Source organism: Ptychodera flava, chromosome 22, assembly GCF_041260155.1.
Source record: "Ptychodera flava strain L36383 chromosome 22, AS_Pfla_20210202, whole genome shotgun sequence".
NCBI lineage: Eukaryota > Metazoa > Hemichordata > Enteropneusta > Ptychoderidae > Ptychodera > Ptychodera flava.
In genome coordinates this window covers 23,975,284-23,994,161 of record NC_091949.1, presented here as the reverse complement: position 1 = coordinate 23,994,161, position 18,878 = coordinate 23,975,284, and the positions used below count along the sequence as shown (strand labels likewise).

The 18,878-nt window shown below is 39.8% G+C and overlaps 1 protein-coding gene across 1 annotated transcript; it reads left to right on the top strand.

Moving 5' to 3' along the window:
- Positions 1-775: 775 nt before the first annotated feature.
- LOC139122997 (bifunctional 3'-phosphoadenosine 5'-phosphosulfate synthase-like) lies at positions 776-18,878 on the top strand. The gene is given in 14 exon segments (XM_070688933.1): positions 776-927; positions 8,284-8,389; positions 10,698-10,933; positions 12,698-12,836; positions 13,289-13,407; positions 13,977-14,090; positions 14,487-14,598; positions 15,077-15,282; positions 15,617-15,878; positions 16,229-16,371; positions 16,548-16,673; positions 17,133-17,292; positions 17,295-17,312; positions 17,315-18,878. Coding segments are annotated over 14 exon segments (1,869 nt in total). The 5' UTR covers positions 776-858; the 3' UTR covers positions 17,374-18,878.

Below are 18,878 nucleotides of genomic sequence, written 5' to 3'. Positions count from 1 at the left end.
TTACGGTGGTTGATTATTTACTGGTATTTAGACAACTATCACAGTATGTTTCGCGTTACAAAACATCACTTCATAACCCGTAACAGTAGTATTTGCTGTCATTGTTCCTTGACTGATTGAAAGGCAGTCACAGTTGACTTCTCATAATTTTGATCAGCAGTGCTTGATCGTTCATAACAGTATTCACCGATGCGTTGGCACCAGTTGATGACGTGACTAGTCTAATTGTTGCGAATGAATTGAAGCTATTCTAGCTGTTTTGGCATCAGCTTGCAAAGGATTATGCCATTTCGTCATTTCCTTCTTAGCTTTGCCATCAATCCCAGAATCAGACCACAAATCACAAGTATCCAATCTGTGAGTGACAAATAGTCATTTTCGCAATTTTCGAATTGATTTTTCAAGACTTAGACTGTTCTTTCTTTTATTTAGTAAAGTGTCACCAGAAATGGAATATGTCAGGAAGTTGTAAAAAAAAGTTAGCCTATTAAAGCTTTATTTGATACATTGTATTCGAACTTCAGAGTAAAAAAATATACCATAGTTTAAAACACTCAGTGTACTTTGAAGGTAAGTTAAAGGAAAAACGTTCTACAAGTAAAGTCTGTACATCCCTATTCTTGAATGGGGGCGCCTGTGACCCCTGTCTAAGACAGCTGATGACCTCAGCATGCAAAGCTCTTGAAAATTACCATATCACTGATGTTGGTACGCCTGTTGTTATGCAAATGACCTGTCCACGTCCTCACAGCTATTTAAAAATTGGAGTTGGGCCGCATCAGCCCACTTTGCAGCTGAGTCCCACCATTCTCTGATACCACAGTCCCGTGTTGTGTTGCAGTCCACCAAACACTCACCATGACGGACGTGGAGGGTCCCAAATCCCCCACCGTGAGGGCAGACCCCTACGGTATGAGGCGTGGAAGGGTAAGTGTAACTGAGGACACTGTTCTGTTAGTTTTCATTCATATCTAGCGTCGCGTCTCTCGTCACTTGACATGACTTTCTAGTAATGCCTTGTTTACACTCAAAACTGGATTTATCATACGCTGAAAACTTTGCCTGTGACATTTTGTGATGTGTAACTGATGGGACATTGTTGAGCATCAGAAGAGTTCAGCACCAGCCAATACAGTATGATGTATCCACATCCTTGTAGTTTATAGTAGTAGAAACAACTCTGGAATGGTGGTGTCATCTGACAGTACAGCTTGGTTCTCTGATACCACAGTCTGTGAAGTGTGACTTTCTACCAAACGTTCACCATGACAGATATAAATGATCCCAAATCTCCCTAACACAAGGTCAGATCATACAGTATGAGATAGAAAGGTAGTGGGCAAGTCTAAGAAAACTTCTTTTCTCTTTCCTGTCATTTTGGAAATTGGAATTTGGCGTTAAATGCCAAATGACATGACTTATTAGAAAATGCCTTGTTTTTACTCAAAACTTGGATTTATCCTCCATATTACATCAGTTGATTTGTATGTTGTGTGGTGTCGTCTGACGTGATGAAAGTCCAGTAGTATAGCCTCGGTTGAGCTAGACTTGTAATGTTTTAACTGATACTTACATGATTTTGGAGTGGCATGTGTACAAGCCATACTTTTTAGGTCGCATGGAGCACAAATTCAAGCAGAGGTCACTCAGCATCAACAGGTACATGCATACCTAAAGAGTAAATCAAAACTCACTGATTTTGTTCATGCCAACTGTTACAATTATCTTCAAACTCGACATTTATATTGCCGTAATTTCAAAGTGCCCAAAGACACTCCAGAGAGGAAAAATACGACAGTGTACTATGATTTGTGATTTTCTAAAAATAGACATGAAATAATATCACAGTGTTCTGCCCAATATTTCTCCTTCATAACAAACTTAGAATGAGCAAATTTGCTGCCAGTGAACTAGATTTCAGTCAGTTTTGTGTCTTTTTAGAGAGTGTATATCACACATAATCTTCTGAAAACGTAATTAACAAGATTTACCCTCAGAGCTGCCAAGAGATAGACCGTAATAATACTCTCTGGCGTCAATGTGTATGTATGTTGATAGGTGGACCACTGCAATCATAACTAACAAAACTTGGCTTAAAGCACAGGAGAGGGTTACCCTTGACAATTACAATTTCGATCAAGGGCATTTTCCACAATTTGTAAGTCATTGCTATGGAGCGTGCCCTGTCATCTGTGACAGTGTGTGTAAATTCATGCAAATGTGGCCTTTTGGTCACTTCACTGTTAGCTGACGGCATGGTGTGTTGTTCAGATTTGTGTGCTATGAATGGACAGTAGGTATTGTATGTTGTAAACTCAAACACCAGATGACTCACTCACTTAAAACATTGGCGTCTTCATTTGAGGTGGTGTGGCCATGCTCAGATGGCAAGAGTTTAATGACATTTATGTATATTCTGGCATTAAATCTGAAATGTCAAAAATGTTTTCACTTTTGGTTGAGAAATTAAAGGGTCTACCAGCGTTTTGCATGAGTGCTCACAGTAGGTTGTTTCTGTACAGACCAGATTCTGTGATGCTAATTTTCCACTCAGAAGTTTTTACAATATTCTAGATCAGTTCTCTTGATAAGGTGAAGGTACCTGCAGATGTTAATATTCATTTGGTCCTTCCGACTTTGCATTTAAGTGAAACTGAACGGGAGCTTGTCGTGCTTCAAATCATTAGTACCAGTACAAGGAGCTTTACTTAGGTACATTCAACACAAGGAGCTTTACTTATGTGCATTCAATACAGCATGGAGGTAAATCTGTATGCTACCGCCGGGTATACAGTGATTTTAATGACATTGCAGTATTACGCCTAGGAGTAATCTTTGGCCCCCTTATCACATTGTAGTGCCTTTTTTGTTTGATTTTTGCCGGTATCTGCTTGAATTATGCAACTTGGGACAAGAAACTTATCCATGATGTGGCCTGGCCAAGGCACAACTTCAGACTACAGTACAGACTAGTTCAGTAGTTTGTATAGCGTTTCCTTTGGCAAGCCCTCGGACAAAAGATTATGTTTTGAGTCCTCATACACTCGGATTTCAATGGATTCTGATGAGTCATTTCACAAGATCTACTGTTCAGCCTTTTCAGCTCAATGAAGTGAATAGAAGTGGGACCAGGCAGGCTTATCAAAGTATTCTTCAACTTCTGAAAACTTAGCAAATTTGATTGTGCTATCATCTAGAGGTATTGTTTCTTGAAAAATCTGATTTGTCTACTGTCCCATACATTTTGTATGTGTCGGATCATCCCGTGAGACAGTTTGCTTTGTTCTTCTGGGACGCTCTCTGACCTCAAATGGGTATAAATACAAATTTTCCATCAAATGCCGGCCTATTCTTGTCGACTTTGATGAAGTTCACGTGAGGAGTTTCAGATAAGCTCATAAGTGTAGTTTTCCATATCTGTTTTCTTGTTACTGTGTTAGCGGTGTGAGAAGTTGATACAATTTCACATTTTTCCAACAGTCAATCTTTGAATCGTTTCCAAAGTAGTCTCCTTTCTCGTAACACATTATTAGAGCAGCAAAAAAGCAGAAATATTCATGGTCATACAAAAAATTAATCTGGTCGCAAAAATGTATGTCCCTACCGAGGCAGAAAATGTACACATGTCAGTGCATACAAATGCAATGCAAGAAAGTGTCCCCTTCAACATGGCAGTTGATACATGACTTTTTTTCTGTATCATGTACTTCTGTAAAGGGTTCTCAATGAATGAAGAGTCAGTGATTTCAACAACTTGAAATTTATAAACTTTGAGTCTTGCTCACTGTAAATTTGTAAAAGTTTGCGAGTGCAAATAGATGTGTCGTCCGCACTTTTGTCTTTTGTTGGTTAGTATTGTATTCATCGTGCCCGTAAAACTGCCATGGAATTTGGAGAAACTTGCTTATCCCTTGTAGAGAACAATGAAAACTAGAGTCGGTGTACCCTGACCTAGAACACCTGGATCACATAACTTGGTTTGTGCCAAGGACAATCCAGGCGGCATACCCTACCATCAATCAGTGTCCATTCAGCTCTTTTCAACTCGCACCTTTTTCTTTTGCCACAGTACATCCAGCGGTACCTTAACCTGCCATTCCCAGGGGTCAGACAGTATTCATGTTGAAAGCTTTTAGCGGCACACAGGGGCACTGTATCGAAGGTTCTTCCAAAAAAAGACCAGGTTATAGTACGTCTGCAGGGTGTCAATTGTTCCACTTCTAAATGCCTCACCTGTGTGACAAATGGATTTTCTTTAACAAGGTGTCAGTGAATCCATAAAAATTTTCCCCTGGTCACCAGCCAATATTCTGTACATTAGCCAGACTACAATGCTCCACGGGTCAGTTGTATCACAGCCTCCCCCACCCCTCAAACAAATCTACAGATTGCTAATTAGAGAAAAAAATAAGATGGCATGGTCAGAATGGATGAGGCTAGATGAAGAGGGAGCCATTGAAACTAGAGGGGAGGGGGTATGTTAAGATTGAGGAGGTGGTACATGTAGATAGGAGGCCGGTGTCGAGAGAAGCAGGGATGGGGTGCAGATTAACAATGAGAGGGGGGGGGGGGGGGGGTCAGGTCAAAGTTATCTTGAAGGTAGAAAATTGAAGATGGAGACAATGTAAACTGCTTGTAGAACTTGAGAGCTAGCCACAACGTATGAAAAGGGAGAGACAGGTGCAAGTGATGAGGAGAAGAGTGGTCAATGAAGTTAGTTAGGATGTAAACCTGGGTATGGGGGCGGAGGGCTGCAGGGAACGGGGTAAATTTGAGCCAAGGATGAAGAGAAAGAGAAAGCATGAAAAGAAAATGATACACAAAATTGAAGGGTAAGGTCAGCTATACAAATATGTTAGGATGGAATAAGTAGGCCAGGGTTAAGAGAGAGATGCTAACTTTGAAGAGAGTTAGAGTCAGCGGAGAGTGATAAAGAAGGGAGCAAATGCCCAAGGGTGAAAAGAAAGGCCTAGCAAAACTTAGCGTGGGGTGTAAGAGTTCTGTATATGGACTTGTCTTTCTGAGATAAGGCATACATTATGTTAATGTGTCCCTGTCTCTGGGTCTGTTTGTTACCTTTACTTGCTGTGTGACCATAAACAAGGGTACTTCGACCTGTCACCTTGTCGGGAGAAAGTTCATTCTTTTGCATTGTTATTCCATGCTTTTGTCTTGTTCATATCGGTGTAACTGTGTTGCAATTATTCGGCAACGGTAGATTTGCCAGATGTCTTCATTTTTTCTGTGTTTAAAATTCAACTTTCCACCTTCTGTACAAGGAAAAGCTGCATTTTTCTAAACATCAGTATCAAAACAGCCAGTCCCACAGGTGTCGTCTCGTTTTACAGTGTCCTAGATTTGTTCTTTGCACCCGTCCAGCATTCCAAGTGATTGTGCCTGTACCATAACCTACTCTCCTGTGAGTGCTTGGCACCCCTTGCCTTTCAATCGGTAAAATCTCTCACCCCTTGGAGTGCAATTAAACTGTCAGCGGGCTAAAAGTGCACTCCTTAGTTGACATCTCTAAGAATTTTTGATCAGGATTCAATCTGCCTGAAAGAGCGGAGAGAACTTCCAAAGACACAAGGAGTGCTCTTTGAAAGTAAACGTGTTTTATTCTGATGCTAAATTACTATCCCAAAATCATCAAGTTTATAGTTTGATGGAGTTGTCTGACTTCCAAGCATTTGACGAGCTCATGTACCTGTCCTTTATCTCTAGAGTCGTTGTAAAGCTACCGTACTCACTGTAATGACACAAGACTTTGTCCCAATTTTTTGATTACCTATGTGCAAAAGGTATTTAGGCCTGGAGTGCCCTAGATATAAAACAAGGGCAAGCTCTTAATTGGTCCAATTCTCATGTTTGGAAAAACTTTGACCTGTTAAATCCTTCAGACCCTGAGTAGATGAGACGACAAATCCATCTTATCAACCTTTGTTTTCATTGAAATAACTATTGGTAAATGTAAGTCAGGAAGCGCTGTAAGAAAACGGCATTTGTGGCACTTTCTTTTCATATTTTGGCCCTACCTATATAACTGGCAAGTTGTGGTACAGCCCAATTGTTTTCAGCTGCTACAATGATGATGTGGGGGTGGACAGGCCATGTGTACCTTCAGCGTAAAGTAAAGTAAAGTAAGCCTTTATTGAAATCCTATCCCAGTTGGGATCTTGATCATAAAGTACAATAAAGGTTTTGCAAAAACAACAATGAAAGAGTATATATAATATATATATAATATAAATATCTATACATGAGGTCAACATATTAAAGGTTCATAAATAGTTTACTTTGCCTTTTTCATTTTGTCTTGTCTGAGTTTAAAACATGTATGTATGTATTTTCCCAATTCACATAGTGATGCTTTATCTGTCCTTGAAAAGATGCTTACAAGGTCTTGTGTGCCTCTGAATGCGTTTTACAAATGTTTAGTTTACTGAAAAAATCATGTCTAATGTCTGTGTATCCTTTGCAATGAAAAAGAAAATGTATCTCATCTTCTACTTGTTTGTTTTGGCAAATTGGGCATGCTCTGTCTATGACATCAAGGTTTCTATATCTACCTTTTCTATGTGTAGTATGTGTGCACTAATGCGTAACTTGCACAGGGCTAATCTGTGATCTGGGTTTTTATAACATGAAGGTAGCTTTCGAGAGAGAAATCTTTTTTCAACTCTCTGTATGTGCGAAGTTTATTTTTATGGTGCCCTTGTCTGGTATCATCATGAATCAATTCAAATGCACATTTTTCAAATAGCTGTTTAACTTTTACATTGAAATTAGTTTTAAAGTGTTTGTCATTTTCTATCTTTACATTCATGGCATCTCCAATATTTACGAGCAGCAACGATTGTTTAATTCCTGACACCCAATTATCTGTATGTGCATTGTCCAGTTGACAACCCAGATCATAAGCCTCACGAGTCAGTGTTGTATCAGATTTCTTACTTATTTTTAACCAATATTTGACCATTTGTGTTATGCTTGAAACAATTAGAGGATATCTACCCAGTTCCATTAGACATGCTATGTTGGATGCTTTGTTATTCACTTTAAGTATGTGCTTGCAAAATTTAATGTGCAACTTTTCAATTGTGTTTGTTAAGTTTGTGAGTATGGTTTTTGCATTTGTGCATATGTCTGCAGTCCATACTTCTGTACAGTATAGCAGAATAGGTTTTATCATGGCATCAAACATTTGTAAATGGACCTTAATTGGAATATTTAACTCTGCAAAGAGTAACTGTCTCAATTTAAAACATGCCTTCATAGCTCTGTTTTTCAAATCAATTTGTGCTCTGTTAGTTTTCCTGTAATATTTAACTTTATGCCAAGGTAAGTGTATGTTGACACATTTTCCAACTCATTACCATGTATAGTAAATTTAAATTTGTTGAAAATTTTCCCCGATTTGTTGATTTGTTGCGTATATTCCGTAAGAAACCAAAAGACATTGCTTGCCCCTTTCAAATTGACAGCTTGGGCTTGCAACTTGTTGCCACAACCCCAAACTAGAGCACACTCGCTGGCGTCAAAGTTGCTGAATGCTGGCACTGACCCCTTTTAACCTTTCGTAGAGGTCGTGGGGATGAAGGCATTGTAAACAAATCAGCCCTGTTTCATTCCTGTCTGCCTGTGTTGAATTTGCAAGACAATTCCCAGGGGCTGAAGAGACCAAAGCTGATCTAGGCTGAACTGTCCACTTGTATTGAATTCAAAGTAACAATTGAAAAATCTTTGTTGTTCCATGTCCTGGAAAACTATTGCATGATGATTCACTCACATTCCATTACATGCATGTGAGAATCTATTGAAGGGCCTTCTTGTCCATGTTTTCCCCCAATTTTTTCAAATTTTGCAAAATACATTTTTGTTATCCGTCTGATTTGAGCACACTCCCTGATCTCACCCTCTCTGTGTCTTTTGATGTCCTGTTGATGTAAAGAGCTGTTTTTATCCGAATAATTCTACATCGATGCATCCTGCACTAACTTCCTTATCCTTACAATTTTGATGAAAGTATAAAGCAACTGGCAAGGGAAGGAAAGGGTGGAAGTTGTCATCTGCAAATCTTTTCCTGATTCCACTGCTCTAGGCATGACATTGTCTACTGATGCAATGTCATATGTGCAGCCTTATGTCGTCTCAGTTTTGACATATCGTTTACTCGTACAACGCACAGCAAGGAGGGGCAGTTTGGGTCAAGGAAAAGTGTACCTTATGTGGTTGTTATAATTTGACTGCCTATAGCTGACAGTGTTGTGTTTCATTTCTTTGCAGATTTCCAGCAATGTGTTCCAGCAAGCCCATCATGTGTCCCGCGCCAAGAGAGGCCAAGTCATGGGACAGCGCGGTGGTTTCAGAGGCTGCACCATCTGGTTCACAGGTAAAAGACATCCCAAGACATCAGTCATGTGACGTTCAAAAAAATATGAACAAAGTACCAGCGTAATGGAAAAAAAGAAGCAACGTCTTCACGGAGGGGCTGTGTGACATCTTAGTAAAGGCTATAAGATTAGTTGAATTCTTGATATGAATTGAAACTGTCCTCTAAAGGGGCATTAAGCAATGTACTATAGCTCTATCCCAAATATGTATTGCATCATATGTATTGCAAGATTCTCTCTCCTTCTCTCTCTCTCTCTCTCTCTCTCTCTCTCTCTCTCTCCCTACTTTCTCACTACTGCTGATGTACTCTGTCAAAATATATGGGCTACCTTGTGGTGTATCTCTATAGCATTGTTGTTTGGTGATATGGTCGGTACCCTGTCCCTTTGCCAGTGCCATGCAGCATTTCCAAACTAGGAAGTATAAACAGCATTGGAGATGCACAAAGGATTGACTGTGCAAGTTTTCTCTAAGGGCTCCACATTTTGACACAGAGCAAAGGGTCAAAGGTCTCACAGTGTCATCATCCAAATCCTACCCCCTTGGGGCTTGGTACTGGATCCAGGCTACCTAATATTCAAAGAGTTAGTTTAGGTTTAGCGATTGGCTGTAAGAGTTTAGCAATGTACGATGCATGGTCAATTTACTGCACCTGATTCTGAAGCAGGTCTTTCAAAGCCCGGGTTTCAAAGCAGACTATAAGATAATGACACAAGCCTACTTTCAGAAACCCTGTTTTGTTTTTAAAATGAATTTTATTAATGCCCTGCTTTAGGCTGTAATGTTTTATCTGGAGAATGTTCTGGATCAGTTCTATTGCCTTGAAGCTCGGCCATAACTCTTGTTTGTCTTCCAAAATGAAAAGATCAGCCAAAAAGTGTAGAAGGCTTACAAGTCACTTTACAGTGACATTGCAGTGACGAGATGGCACCTTCCATATTAATCTTAAAAATACAGTAATGGGCAAACAAGCTGAAAGAAAGGGTCAAAGGTAGCATGGTGCTATCATTAGAATCTATGATAGGGTCTATTAAATCTGATACCCAGACATAGGATAATTACAGGGCAGGTTAAGTAAAGCATGTAAAACAGTTTCAGAAGTACTGCAATTTGCATAGCAGCAATATCCTTTCTGACGTGGAACAAATGAACGAGCTTTCATCATGACAGGAAAATAAGCGTAGCTCAGGTTTCAGGATAATTGTTAACGTGGCAAGGGTTCGTTATGACTACAATATCTGCCATTCCAATTGTTATGACTACATTATCTGCAGGGTGAAAGTAACTGACCCTGGGCAGAAATCAAGGTCAGATCATGGCTTGTGGACTTAGCTGTGAATGCCAACTTCAGGCCATCATCCATGTCTGATCAACATAGATAGACCTGTTTAGATTGGAAATTTTTAGACCGTACGTGTACCTGGAAATTTTTAGACAGTACCTGTTAATATGTTACCAAGTTTAGACTGTAGAAGCCAGCTGGTTGTCGTGTGTGCTTTTACCTACCAGTATATTTCAATTCTTTTCATTGTTCTGTGTCTAATAGCAATAGAAAAATTCCGAATTAAGGCATGAATTGAATTTGCAGTAGTTTGGGGCAGGCTCAACCAAAAGTCCAAAAAGCGGTACCTGTCTTCTGTCAGTAATGGTACATTGCTTCCAATGCGGGAAATAGATCGCCCATTTTTTTGTGGATTTTCAAAACATGATGAATTGGGACTGAAATCCTCTCGAAAATTAAAATAATAATCAATACTTCAATAGAAAACATGTACATCAATCTTTGCAACGAAAGTTGTCATTTTTGATTAATATTTGAAACCTTTTATATTACTGTTGGGTATTTGCTTTTGAAATTAGGAAATAACGTCAGGTTGTTTGAGGATTGAAAACAGCTGTGGTATATTATGTTAAACAAGAAATGTTGTGCGATAGAGTTTATATTTACTTTTCTGCATTTTGAGTAATACTTCCCCGTTTTCATGTGACAGGAGGCAAGATGGGTAGACATACAAAGCTTTGTATATGAAATGGAAGATTTTGCCTGAATGGCCCCTCAAGATGTACTGTATTCAAAGTGTGTATGAGTAATGTTTGTCCTGGTTTGCAAATCAACACTGTAAAATGCTACCTGGGCCCCCCATCTATCTTCGCTCTTGTCTAAAGAGTTCAGAATCAGTTTGTTTGAAGGTTGAAAACAACTCGGAGTTTCAATGTTGAACAATGTCAAAAAAAAAATGGAATGACAGAGTTCACATAAAGATAATTTCCCATTTCACACTTTATCCTGTGTTTTATTTTGATAGGTCTGTCTGGAGCCGGAAAGACCACGATCAGTTTTGCTCTTGAAGACTACCTGTGTTCCAAGGGAATTCCCGCCTATGCCTTGGACGGCGACAACCTGCGTCACGGCCTCAACAAGAATCTTGGCTTCTCTCAGGAAGATCGTGAAGAGAACATCCGCCGTGTCAGTGAAGTGGCCAAACTCTTTGCTGATGGAGGCATCGTCTGTCTGACAGCCTTCATCAGTCCATTCAAGAAGGTGCGTATATGTGTTCATATATTCCTATACCTCAGGGGTGCCTTGTGGGGTATGTGCCGTTCAAAACAATCCAATAGAAGCACAAGCAAACACACTTGATTCCGGTGACTGTCACCCAATGATGCTGTGTGTATTTCAGAAACATGTTTCGTGTTTTAAACCACTGTACTAGATCCATTCCAGTCGCTTGGTAGTCGTCTCCATTCAAAACATACATGACCTTGAAATGGAGGTATTACAGTTGCTATAATTAGACTTCACACTGCAAGGAGTGTAACAGTCATTGCATACCTCCCAGGTTGTGTGCTCACCTGCAAACACAGGACATGATGACACAGAACGGGAAAGTGCAAGCATTTGATCCCCAAGTATAGCATGTCAAACGTTGAAGTGTGCCAAAAGTACTATGTGAATCCAGAATTGTCATGGTTTAACAAGAGAAAAGTGATATGTTGTTTCTTTGTTTGGTGAAAGTTGATAGCATTGTAGGTAGGGTAAAAATGGAAACACATGACACAATTTCGGTACTGTTGGTTTCAGTGACCATGTACTGAACCTATTCGACCTTGACCTTGCCTGAATAGGTGGTGTGCAGTGGAGCAAGTAGTACCATTTTTCACAAACACTCCTTTATTACCTTATCCAGTATTGTTTTTTCCACCTCCAAGCATCCGTGGCATGAGAAAACATTGTTAGGTTTTCAACAGCTTGTCCTTCAGAGGACTGCTGATGTCGTAAAATGTTACGGCCAGCAGCTAAGACATACGAACCTTTTGACATCTTGAAAAGATTACCCTATAATGCCAGAGACACTTTCTTGACCCTGAGTTGTGAGTGACACAAAGCTGCCTTTTCTGCATTCATCACTGTTCGAAAGAAGCAGAGGTTTTGAACAAAGGCCTTGCTTGAGAGTCTTTCAAACATCCAAAATTTACATTGCATGTAATCATATCAGCCACCGGCGAGCTATTATCTTTAAAAAACTGTGGATGCCATGAATGACTTTGGTTACCGTGGTTAATCCGGTGAAAGATGTAATAGTCTCTGCTCTTTGATACAGCTCTGTCGGTCTATAAACCAATGATTTAACTAACACCATGGCAGTTAGCAAAGACCAGTTACAATTTATATTTATCATTTGTGCACGACGTCTTTCTCAAGAATTGTGCAATATTGTTACAAGGTATAGAGCTAACTAATGGTGTTTTTGTGCCAGCTTCACCATTGGTGAAATCTGATGAGTGTTTACATTATCTGAATCACCCAAAAACTTGTCTGCTTGAAAGCTTAGCCTCTCTGTGGAATGGCTGTAACTTTAAAGGGGAAGTTCACCAAGGATGATTTTTACATATGTGGTAGCTTTGTGGTCATTTACCCAGGAAAAACTATTTTCACCATTTATAACTCACGCGATTTTTTACAAAAACCGATAAAAATAGTACAGGAAGTTGCCCATGTAATTTGAATCATAGGAAAAAAACTCCAAGCTTGGAGCTTGCATCATGTGATGTGGAAGGGACCATCTTCGGACGGGCATGGCCCCTACATTGTTCACTTACAGCAACACAGTAGTAAATAGCAACACAAAATCTGACAATGGACAGTTTATTATAAGTGATTCATTGTTTGTGCAAGGATACTCAGTAAAAACAAAAGTTACGTAAATGCGCACGCCTGGTTTAAGCATTGGGTGAGTGGACAATGCCATACCCATGGGTAGAGTAATGTAGAGTAATGCGTTTTTTCACCCATTTCTGTTTTCAGGATCGTGATGCTGCACGTAAAATCCATGAGGAATCCGGCCTTCAGTTCTTTGAAATTTTCGTGGACACTCCGCTCGAAGTCTGTGAACAGCGTGATGTCAAGGGACTGTACAAGAAAGCACGTGCTGGTATGATCAAAGGTAAGGTGATCCAACCAGCTTTCGGAAACTTGGTCCGAAAAAATAAAACCCTTTTACAGTCATGTCTCAATCTTTCTTGACGGGATAGGGATTGTATTGAATTTGAAAGACAAGTAAATGAAAGAAGTAAAGTGTGTGACACACGAATGACATCACTTATATTCATAGTATCTTATGAATTTCAATCATTGTCTTGAATGCTAGTTCATAACATTCTGGTGTCATCATTCCAATGTTTGACATTTATTCCCATTTATGACCATATAGTAAAATTTTCCTCTAAATATAAGAACATAACTTTCCTATTATCATTGTTCCAAAGTGTTTTATATCCCGTGTACAAAGCTGGTCAGGTTAAATTCAAACCAGGCCATCCTCATTGTTCTTGATTATAGAGGTTAATGGAATGTTAGAGGTGACAAATGATCAATGATGCTTCTGATTATTTGCAGGCTTCACTGGTATTGATCAAGCCTACGAAAAACCAGAACACCCTGAACTCGTCGTCAAGGGCGGCGAACTGAGTATTGACGAGTCCATTCAGCAAGTGTTGGAACTGCTGCAAGAGAGAGTAAGTTATCTCAGAATTCCCAGAGTTCTGTGGGTGGTTGTCGATGTGAGCTAAGGGCATCAGATAAGCAATGATGAAATATACCGGTGTCTGTTCTGTGTCTTTTATCACTTTTGAAACTAGTGTGGAACAAGACATGATGGATGCATCGGTTATCTTCTCAGCCTGTTGTGTGTCTCTCACTATTTGGTTTGCTGAGAACAATCTCCATCAGCCATTTGACTGATTGCGAAATCCCACACATCTGAGACACAGCAAGCCAGCTTCTTTCAGTCTTAAGTGAAGTTGAACATTCCCAAGTCTGCTGTAATCAGCACAGACTGTCGTCCATCCAAAATTGAAAAGCAAAGATGACCTTAATACTGACAGTGAGACCCACGGCAGTATCTTTGCAGCCCCTGTGTTTTATCACTCACTAAAGCCCAAGTTGATGGTATAAAGAGAAATAAACAAAAAACATAAACAATAGACAAAATGGCTTCCTGGTAGAAAAAGAATATTTGACTCTGCAATACAAGTTCAGAAGGATCACACCTTGTTAACTTTGCTTTTTCTGTTTGTATGAACAGCAAGTTGTTCCGATGTCTGCCATGGATACAGTCAAAGAGCTCTTTGTTCCTGAGAATGGCGTTGAAGCTGCCAAGGAAGAGGCTCATAGCATTCCATCATTGGAAATCACCAAGGTATGGCAGTGATATGATAGTGCTTCGTACACTTGTTGACAATCCTGGAGATCATTAATTTGCCATCTTTTTTTGTTGGCCACTTATTCCTACTGATCTTGAATATGAATGGTCACTGAATCTGATTGGCTAAAAAAAATAAGTTCCTCCAATTTGTTTGGTTGGATTGAAAATTTCCTCAATATTATTGCCTGTCATTGAAGTACCCAATTTCTAATCAGCTGCATCTTAACTGAATTGTAGCAGAGAAATATGAAGATGATAACAAATGCTAAAAACCCAGTGCACCCAGAGTGTTGTTTTAAAAACAGCCAAGTTTGAGTCTCTCATCACATCAAATAGGTGGTGTACCAGTCTGAAATGCTTAACTTTGGTGCGTTTTATTCTCCATTCCAGCTGGATATGCAGTGGACACAGGTTCTCTCCGAGGGCTGGGCATCACCTCTCCAGGGATTTATGCGAGAAAGAGAATACTTACAAACACTGCACTTCAATTGCCAACTAGACGGTAAGAGTAACCAGTGGACTTTGTTTATTTCCCACATTCTTCAAACCCCGAGATTTTTCAAATTGAAAAGAGACTGATGTAGAAATGCTACATAGGGATGAAATTAGTATGACGGTTTGTTTATGGACAGACAGCTGCCAGTTTCTAGGTTATCTTGCAGTGCATGTGCCAAGATAAACAAATATTGGGTTGAAAACAAAAATTGAACCTACTCGTTTGACCTTTGACATGTCTGACGAATTCAACATTCTGGTAATTTTCTTGCGAAGAATTGTTGGCTCCAACCCTTTTGCCAGTGTGCCCTTCAAATGAATGAGATGTACTTCAAGGTGACCTCACAGACTCCTGGAAAGTGAGAAATTTCAAGAAATTCCTACATCTCTCGTAAACGCTCTAATTTTTTGAATGTGTTGGTCAAGGGTGTTGTACAACATTCCAGACAAGGTTCAAGTTCTCATGTTTTGCTTCTCTTTATCAGGTGGTGTGGTGAACCAGTCACTACCCATAGTGCTTCCAGTCCATGATGATGACAAGGAGAGACTCGACGGCTTGGAGGCGTTCTCACTCAAGTACGAGGGCAAGATCTATGCCATCCTCCGGTCTCCCGAATTCTATGAGCATCGGAAAGAAGAGAGGTGTTCCCGCACCTGGGGAACAGCCAATCCAGGACATCCATACATCAAGGTAGATTCCAGATGAGCAACCTTATTGCCGTAGATGAAATGTGGTGTTTTCCACAGCTTGAAAAATCAGAGGGACAGCCAATTTGCATAATTTGCATATTCTTTTGTTGTGAAAATGTATGGTTATTAACATATGAATAGATTGCTTCAAAAGAGAGGGGTGACCGACCCCTCTAATAAGTCCCCTTGTGGAGAACCATGATTAGTGGTAGCATTGAACAAAGAATTGAACCAGATTGTCCAGTGTTCCGGAAATAAAGTCAAGGCTGCCTATGGACTGCTTTGACTCCTATCTTTCGCAACACTGATAATGATTTGTCCTCATTCGTCCGTAGATGGTGATGGAGAGTGGCAACTGGCTTGTGGGAGGTGACCTGGAAGTCTTGGAAAGAATCAAATGGAATGACGGACTCGACGAGTATCGCAAAACGCCGAACGAGCTCCGAGCCAAGTTCCGCGAGATGCAGGCCGATGCCGTGTTTGCATTCCAGCTGAGAAACCCGGTACACAACGGCCACGCCTTGCTGATGCAGGACACAAGGAGAAGGCTGTTGGAGAGGGGCTACCAGAAGCCAGTTCTGCTTCTCCATCCTCTTGGTAAGTCTCCAAAAAGCAAAGATCAATGAAAGTTAACCTCCATCTTTCAAAGTGAACATCATCACCACCCCAATTCTGTATTCCATTTCATTTGATAAGTCGTGTCTTCATTGCTCTTCAGTTACCTGAACTTGGAAGTTATTTTGGACTTGAATTCTGATATTTTAGACACAGTAGTAGTATGTATATGGAGACATTGAAATTCTGGGCAAAAACAAAGATCACCTCTTATACAGAGGTATTTGTAGACAGACAAAAATGAAAAAAACCCAGGAAAGTCCCAGCAACTAGAGAAAGTCTGATATCTTTGGGCCATCGTCACTCATTTTTGCCCGATTGCCATGTCCTAGGTGGTTGGACCAAAGACGATGATGTTCCCCTTGACTACCGTATGAAACAGCATCATGCAGTCCTGGAAGAGGGTGTCTTGGATCCAGATTCCACCGTCTTAGCCATCTTCCCATCACCCATGCATTATGCTGGCCCGACAGAGGTAAGTAAAATACACATAACAGTTCCTAGTTTACACCAATTCAGTATGTCAGTATGTCTTTCCTGAGGCACACTCTGCCTTAATAAAGACCCTTGCCTTTATCTCTGTGTTTTGAATCACCGTTGATGTTGTCCAGTAGTAACAAAGCCAACTTTTGTAAAATTTTTCATTCTCAGGTCCAATGGCACTGCAAAGCCAGAATGGCTGCTGGTACAAACTTCTACATTGTTGGCCGTGACCCAGCAGGCATGCCCCATCCAGATGGTACTAAAGATCTCTATGATCATTCGCACGGCAGAAGGGTATGTATATGTTTTCTGCGTACTGTACAATAGCATTAGCACTTTTTATACTTTCAGACAGAATTGAAAAAAGATTCTAAGTGTTGTAATGGGGCCTATTTTCACATTTTTTAAATTCAATTTTAGAAATGTTAGGTTTTTTTCACATGCAAGTGACCATAAAATGCTCCTCGAAAATATAGAATTTTTGCATTCCACGCACTCATGTAAAATTTGTTGGCCTCCTAGGCAACTTGACCACTGCTGCCTGAAAACTTTCTCTGGGACTCAAACCATTTTGCAAATTTCATGTATGTATGTAAATTTGACTAACTCAATGAAATTTCATGACGTAGCTCATTGGCTCAAGGTTCAAGACATAGGTTCAAAATCAGTATATCTCTTGGCAGTATACAGTATGGAACATTCTCTGGGACCATACTAAGTGCAGTACTAATAGCAATGCTATCGTTCCAATAGGTTCTCACCATGGCACCAGGGTTGACACAACTGGAAATCATACCATTCCGTGTAGCTGCATACAACAAGAAGAAAGGCAAGATGGACTTCTACGACCCAGAGCGCAAGGAAGACTTCGAGTTCATATCCGGCACCCGCATGCGAAGAATGGCGCGTACTGGCGAGATCCACCCGACGGCTTCATGGTCCCAAAGCCTGGACTGTGCTCTGTGAATACTACAAAAGTATCGCGAAATCTTAAACTACTCTCACTGCCAAAAGCGGTATCCCTCCCACCCCATGAATCCACAGCAATAGCATTTTCCCAGATACCTTCACATTGACAGGTCAATTGTTCCTCATTTTATAGGGGTGGTAGTCTCTGAATTCTGAAAAAAAGGCATAGTCTGTCCCCAATTCTAACCATTTCTGTTTTCTACCAAACTCTCAGCAACAGTGTACTTCAAGCATATGTGTTTTTTGTATCAGATTTCCACTATCTCTTATGGCTTGTGTGTTTGGCTTATATTTCCCAAGAACTTCATAAGTTTTGCTTGTGCTTTTCGCAGACGATTTCATGAATGTTCAAAAGCTCATTGTCTTTGGAGCAAAGATCATTGCCTTGTTTGGGGTCTTTTTCTGAAGACCCCTCAGTTATTTTAATTTTTTTTTAAATTTTAATCTCTTTACTTTTGCTGTGTTTCCAAAAGCTATGAGAACTCTCATGCAGTGTTTTGTCTGCAATACAGCTTGTGTTGTTCCTTTTTATGCAAAATCTGAAAAAAAAATATCCCGTTGTAAACTTTCATTCGTTTTAGACTTCTTTAGTGTCAGGAAGAAAGATATCCAGTGCCTGTGGTCCATAGACCTTGATATGAAATGTATGAATTCGGACTTTAAGGTAACCATGTATAAATTGTCAATTTGAAATCGTATAAACTTCTGTTGTACTCGAATGAAACAATTAAATAACAATCAGGAACAGAAAAATTTAATCAAAGTAAGAAACAATGAACTGTGTTGTGTCCATTTGAGCAAAAAAATTTCAAGCTATCACAGAAGACATGGACAAAGTGAGATATTTCAAGAACTCTTATTGCCGAAGGGCTTCTGTTTAAAGTGTGTAGTGCCTATCTGAAATATACCACAGTTTGTACGCGCATTGTGTATTTGAAGTCAGGAACTTTGTAATGTTTCAACGCAAGTCAGGGATGGGTATCTGTTTTGAAAGTTTAAGAACATCTTTGTTCCTGTAAAGCTTGCCATTTCACAGGCAGTTGACACCCCAGGGTCTTTTCCTCATTGCTTCCCTTCAACTTTTTCATCATTTTATGTATGTCCAAAAAAAAAAGAAAAACAAAAATTTGGGTAGGGTAAATGGTGGACCAAAATTTGCATTCAATGTACAGTTTTTCTTGAAAAAGTAATCTGGTTATCCATTTTGATTCTCAATGGTTCTGGTATACCGGTAGTAAGTTCCACTTTACAAAATATATTTGCTCGGGAAAGCTTCTGCTACTTCTAAGATCTCTTCACTTGACATATCTTTTCGTCTTTCATAGCAGAATACCCTAAATCAGTTCCACTCATTTTTCGCCATTACTTCTTGTAAATCCAGTATTGTAACAAAAAGCCATTAAGGTCTCTGACTTTTATCTCTTGAAATGTTACTGATCATGAAATGTACAAATAAAGGACTTAAAGGCTCCTCTAGGCTTTGGGGCGTGTCTTTCCAAAGGTAATAAAATTTGAAGATTATGGTGCAAA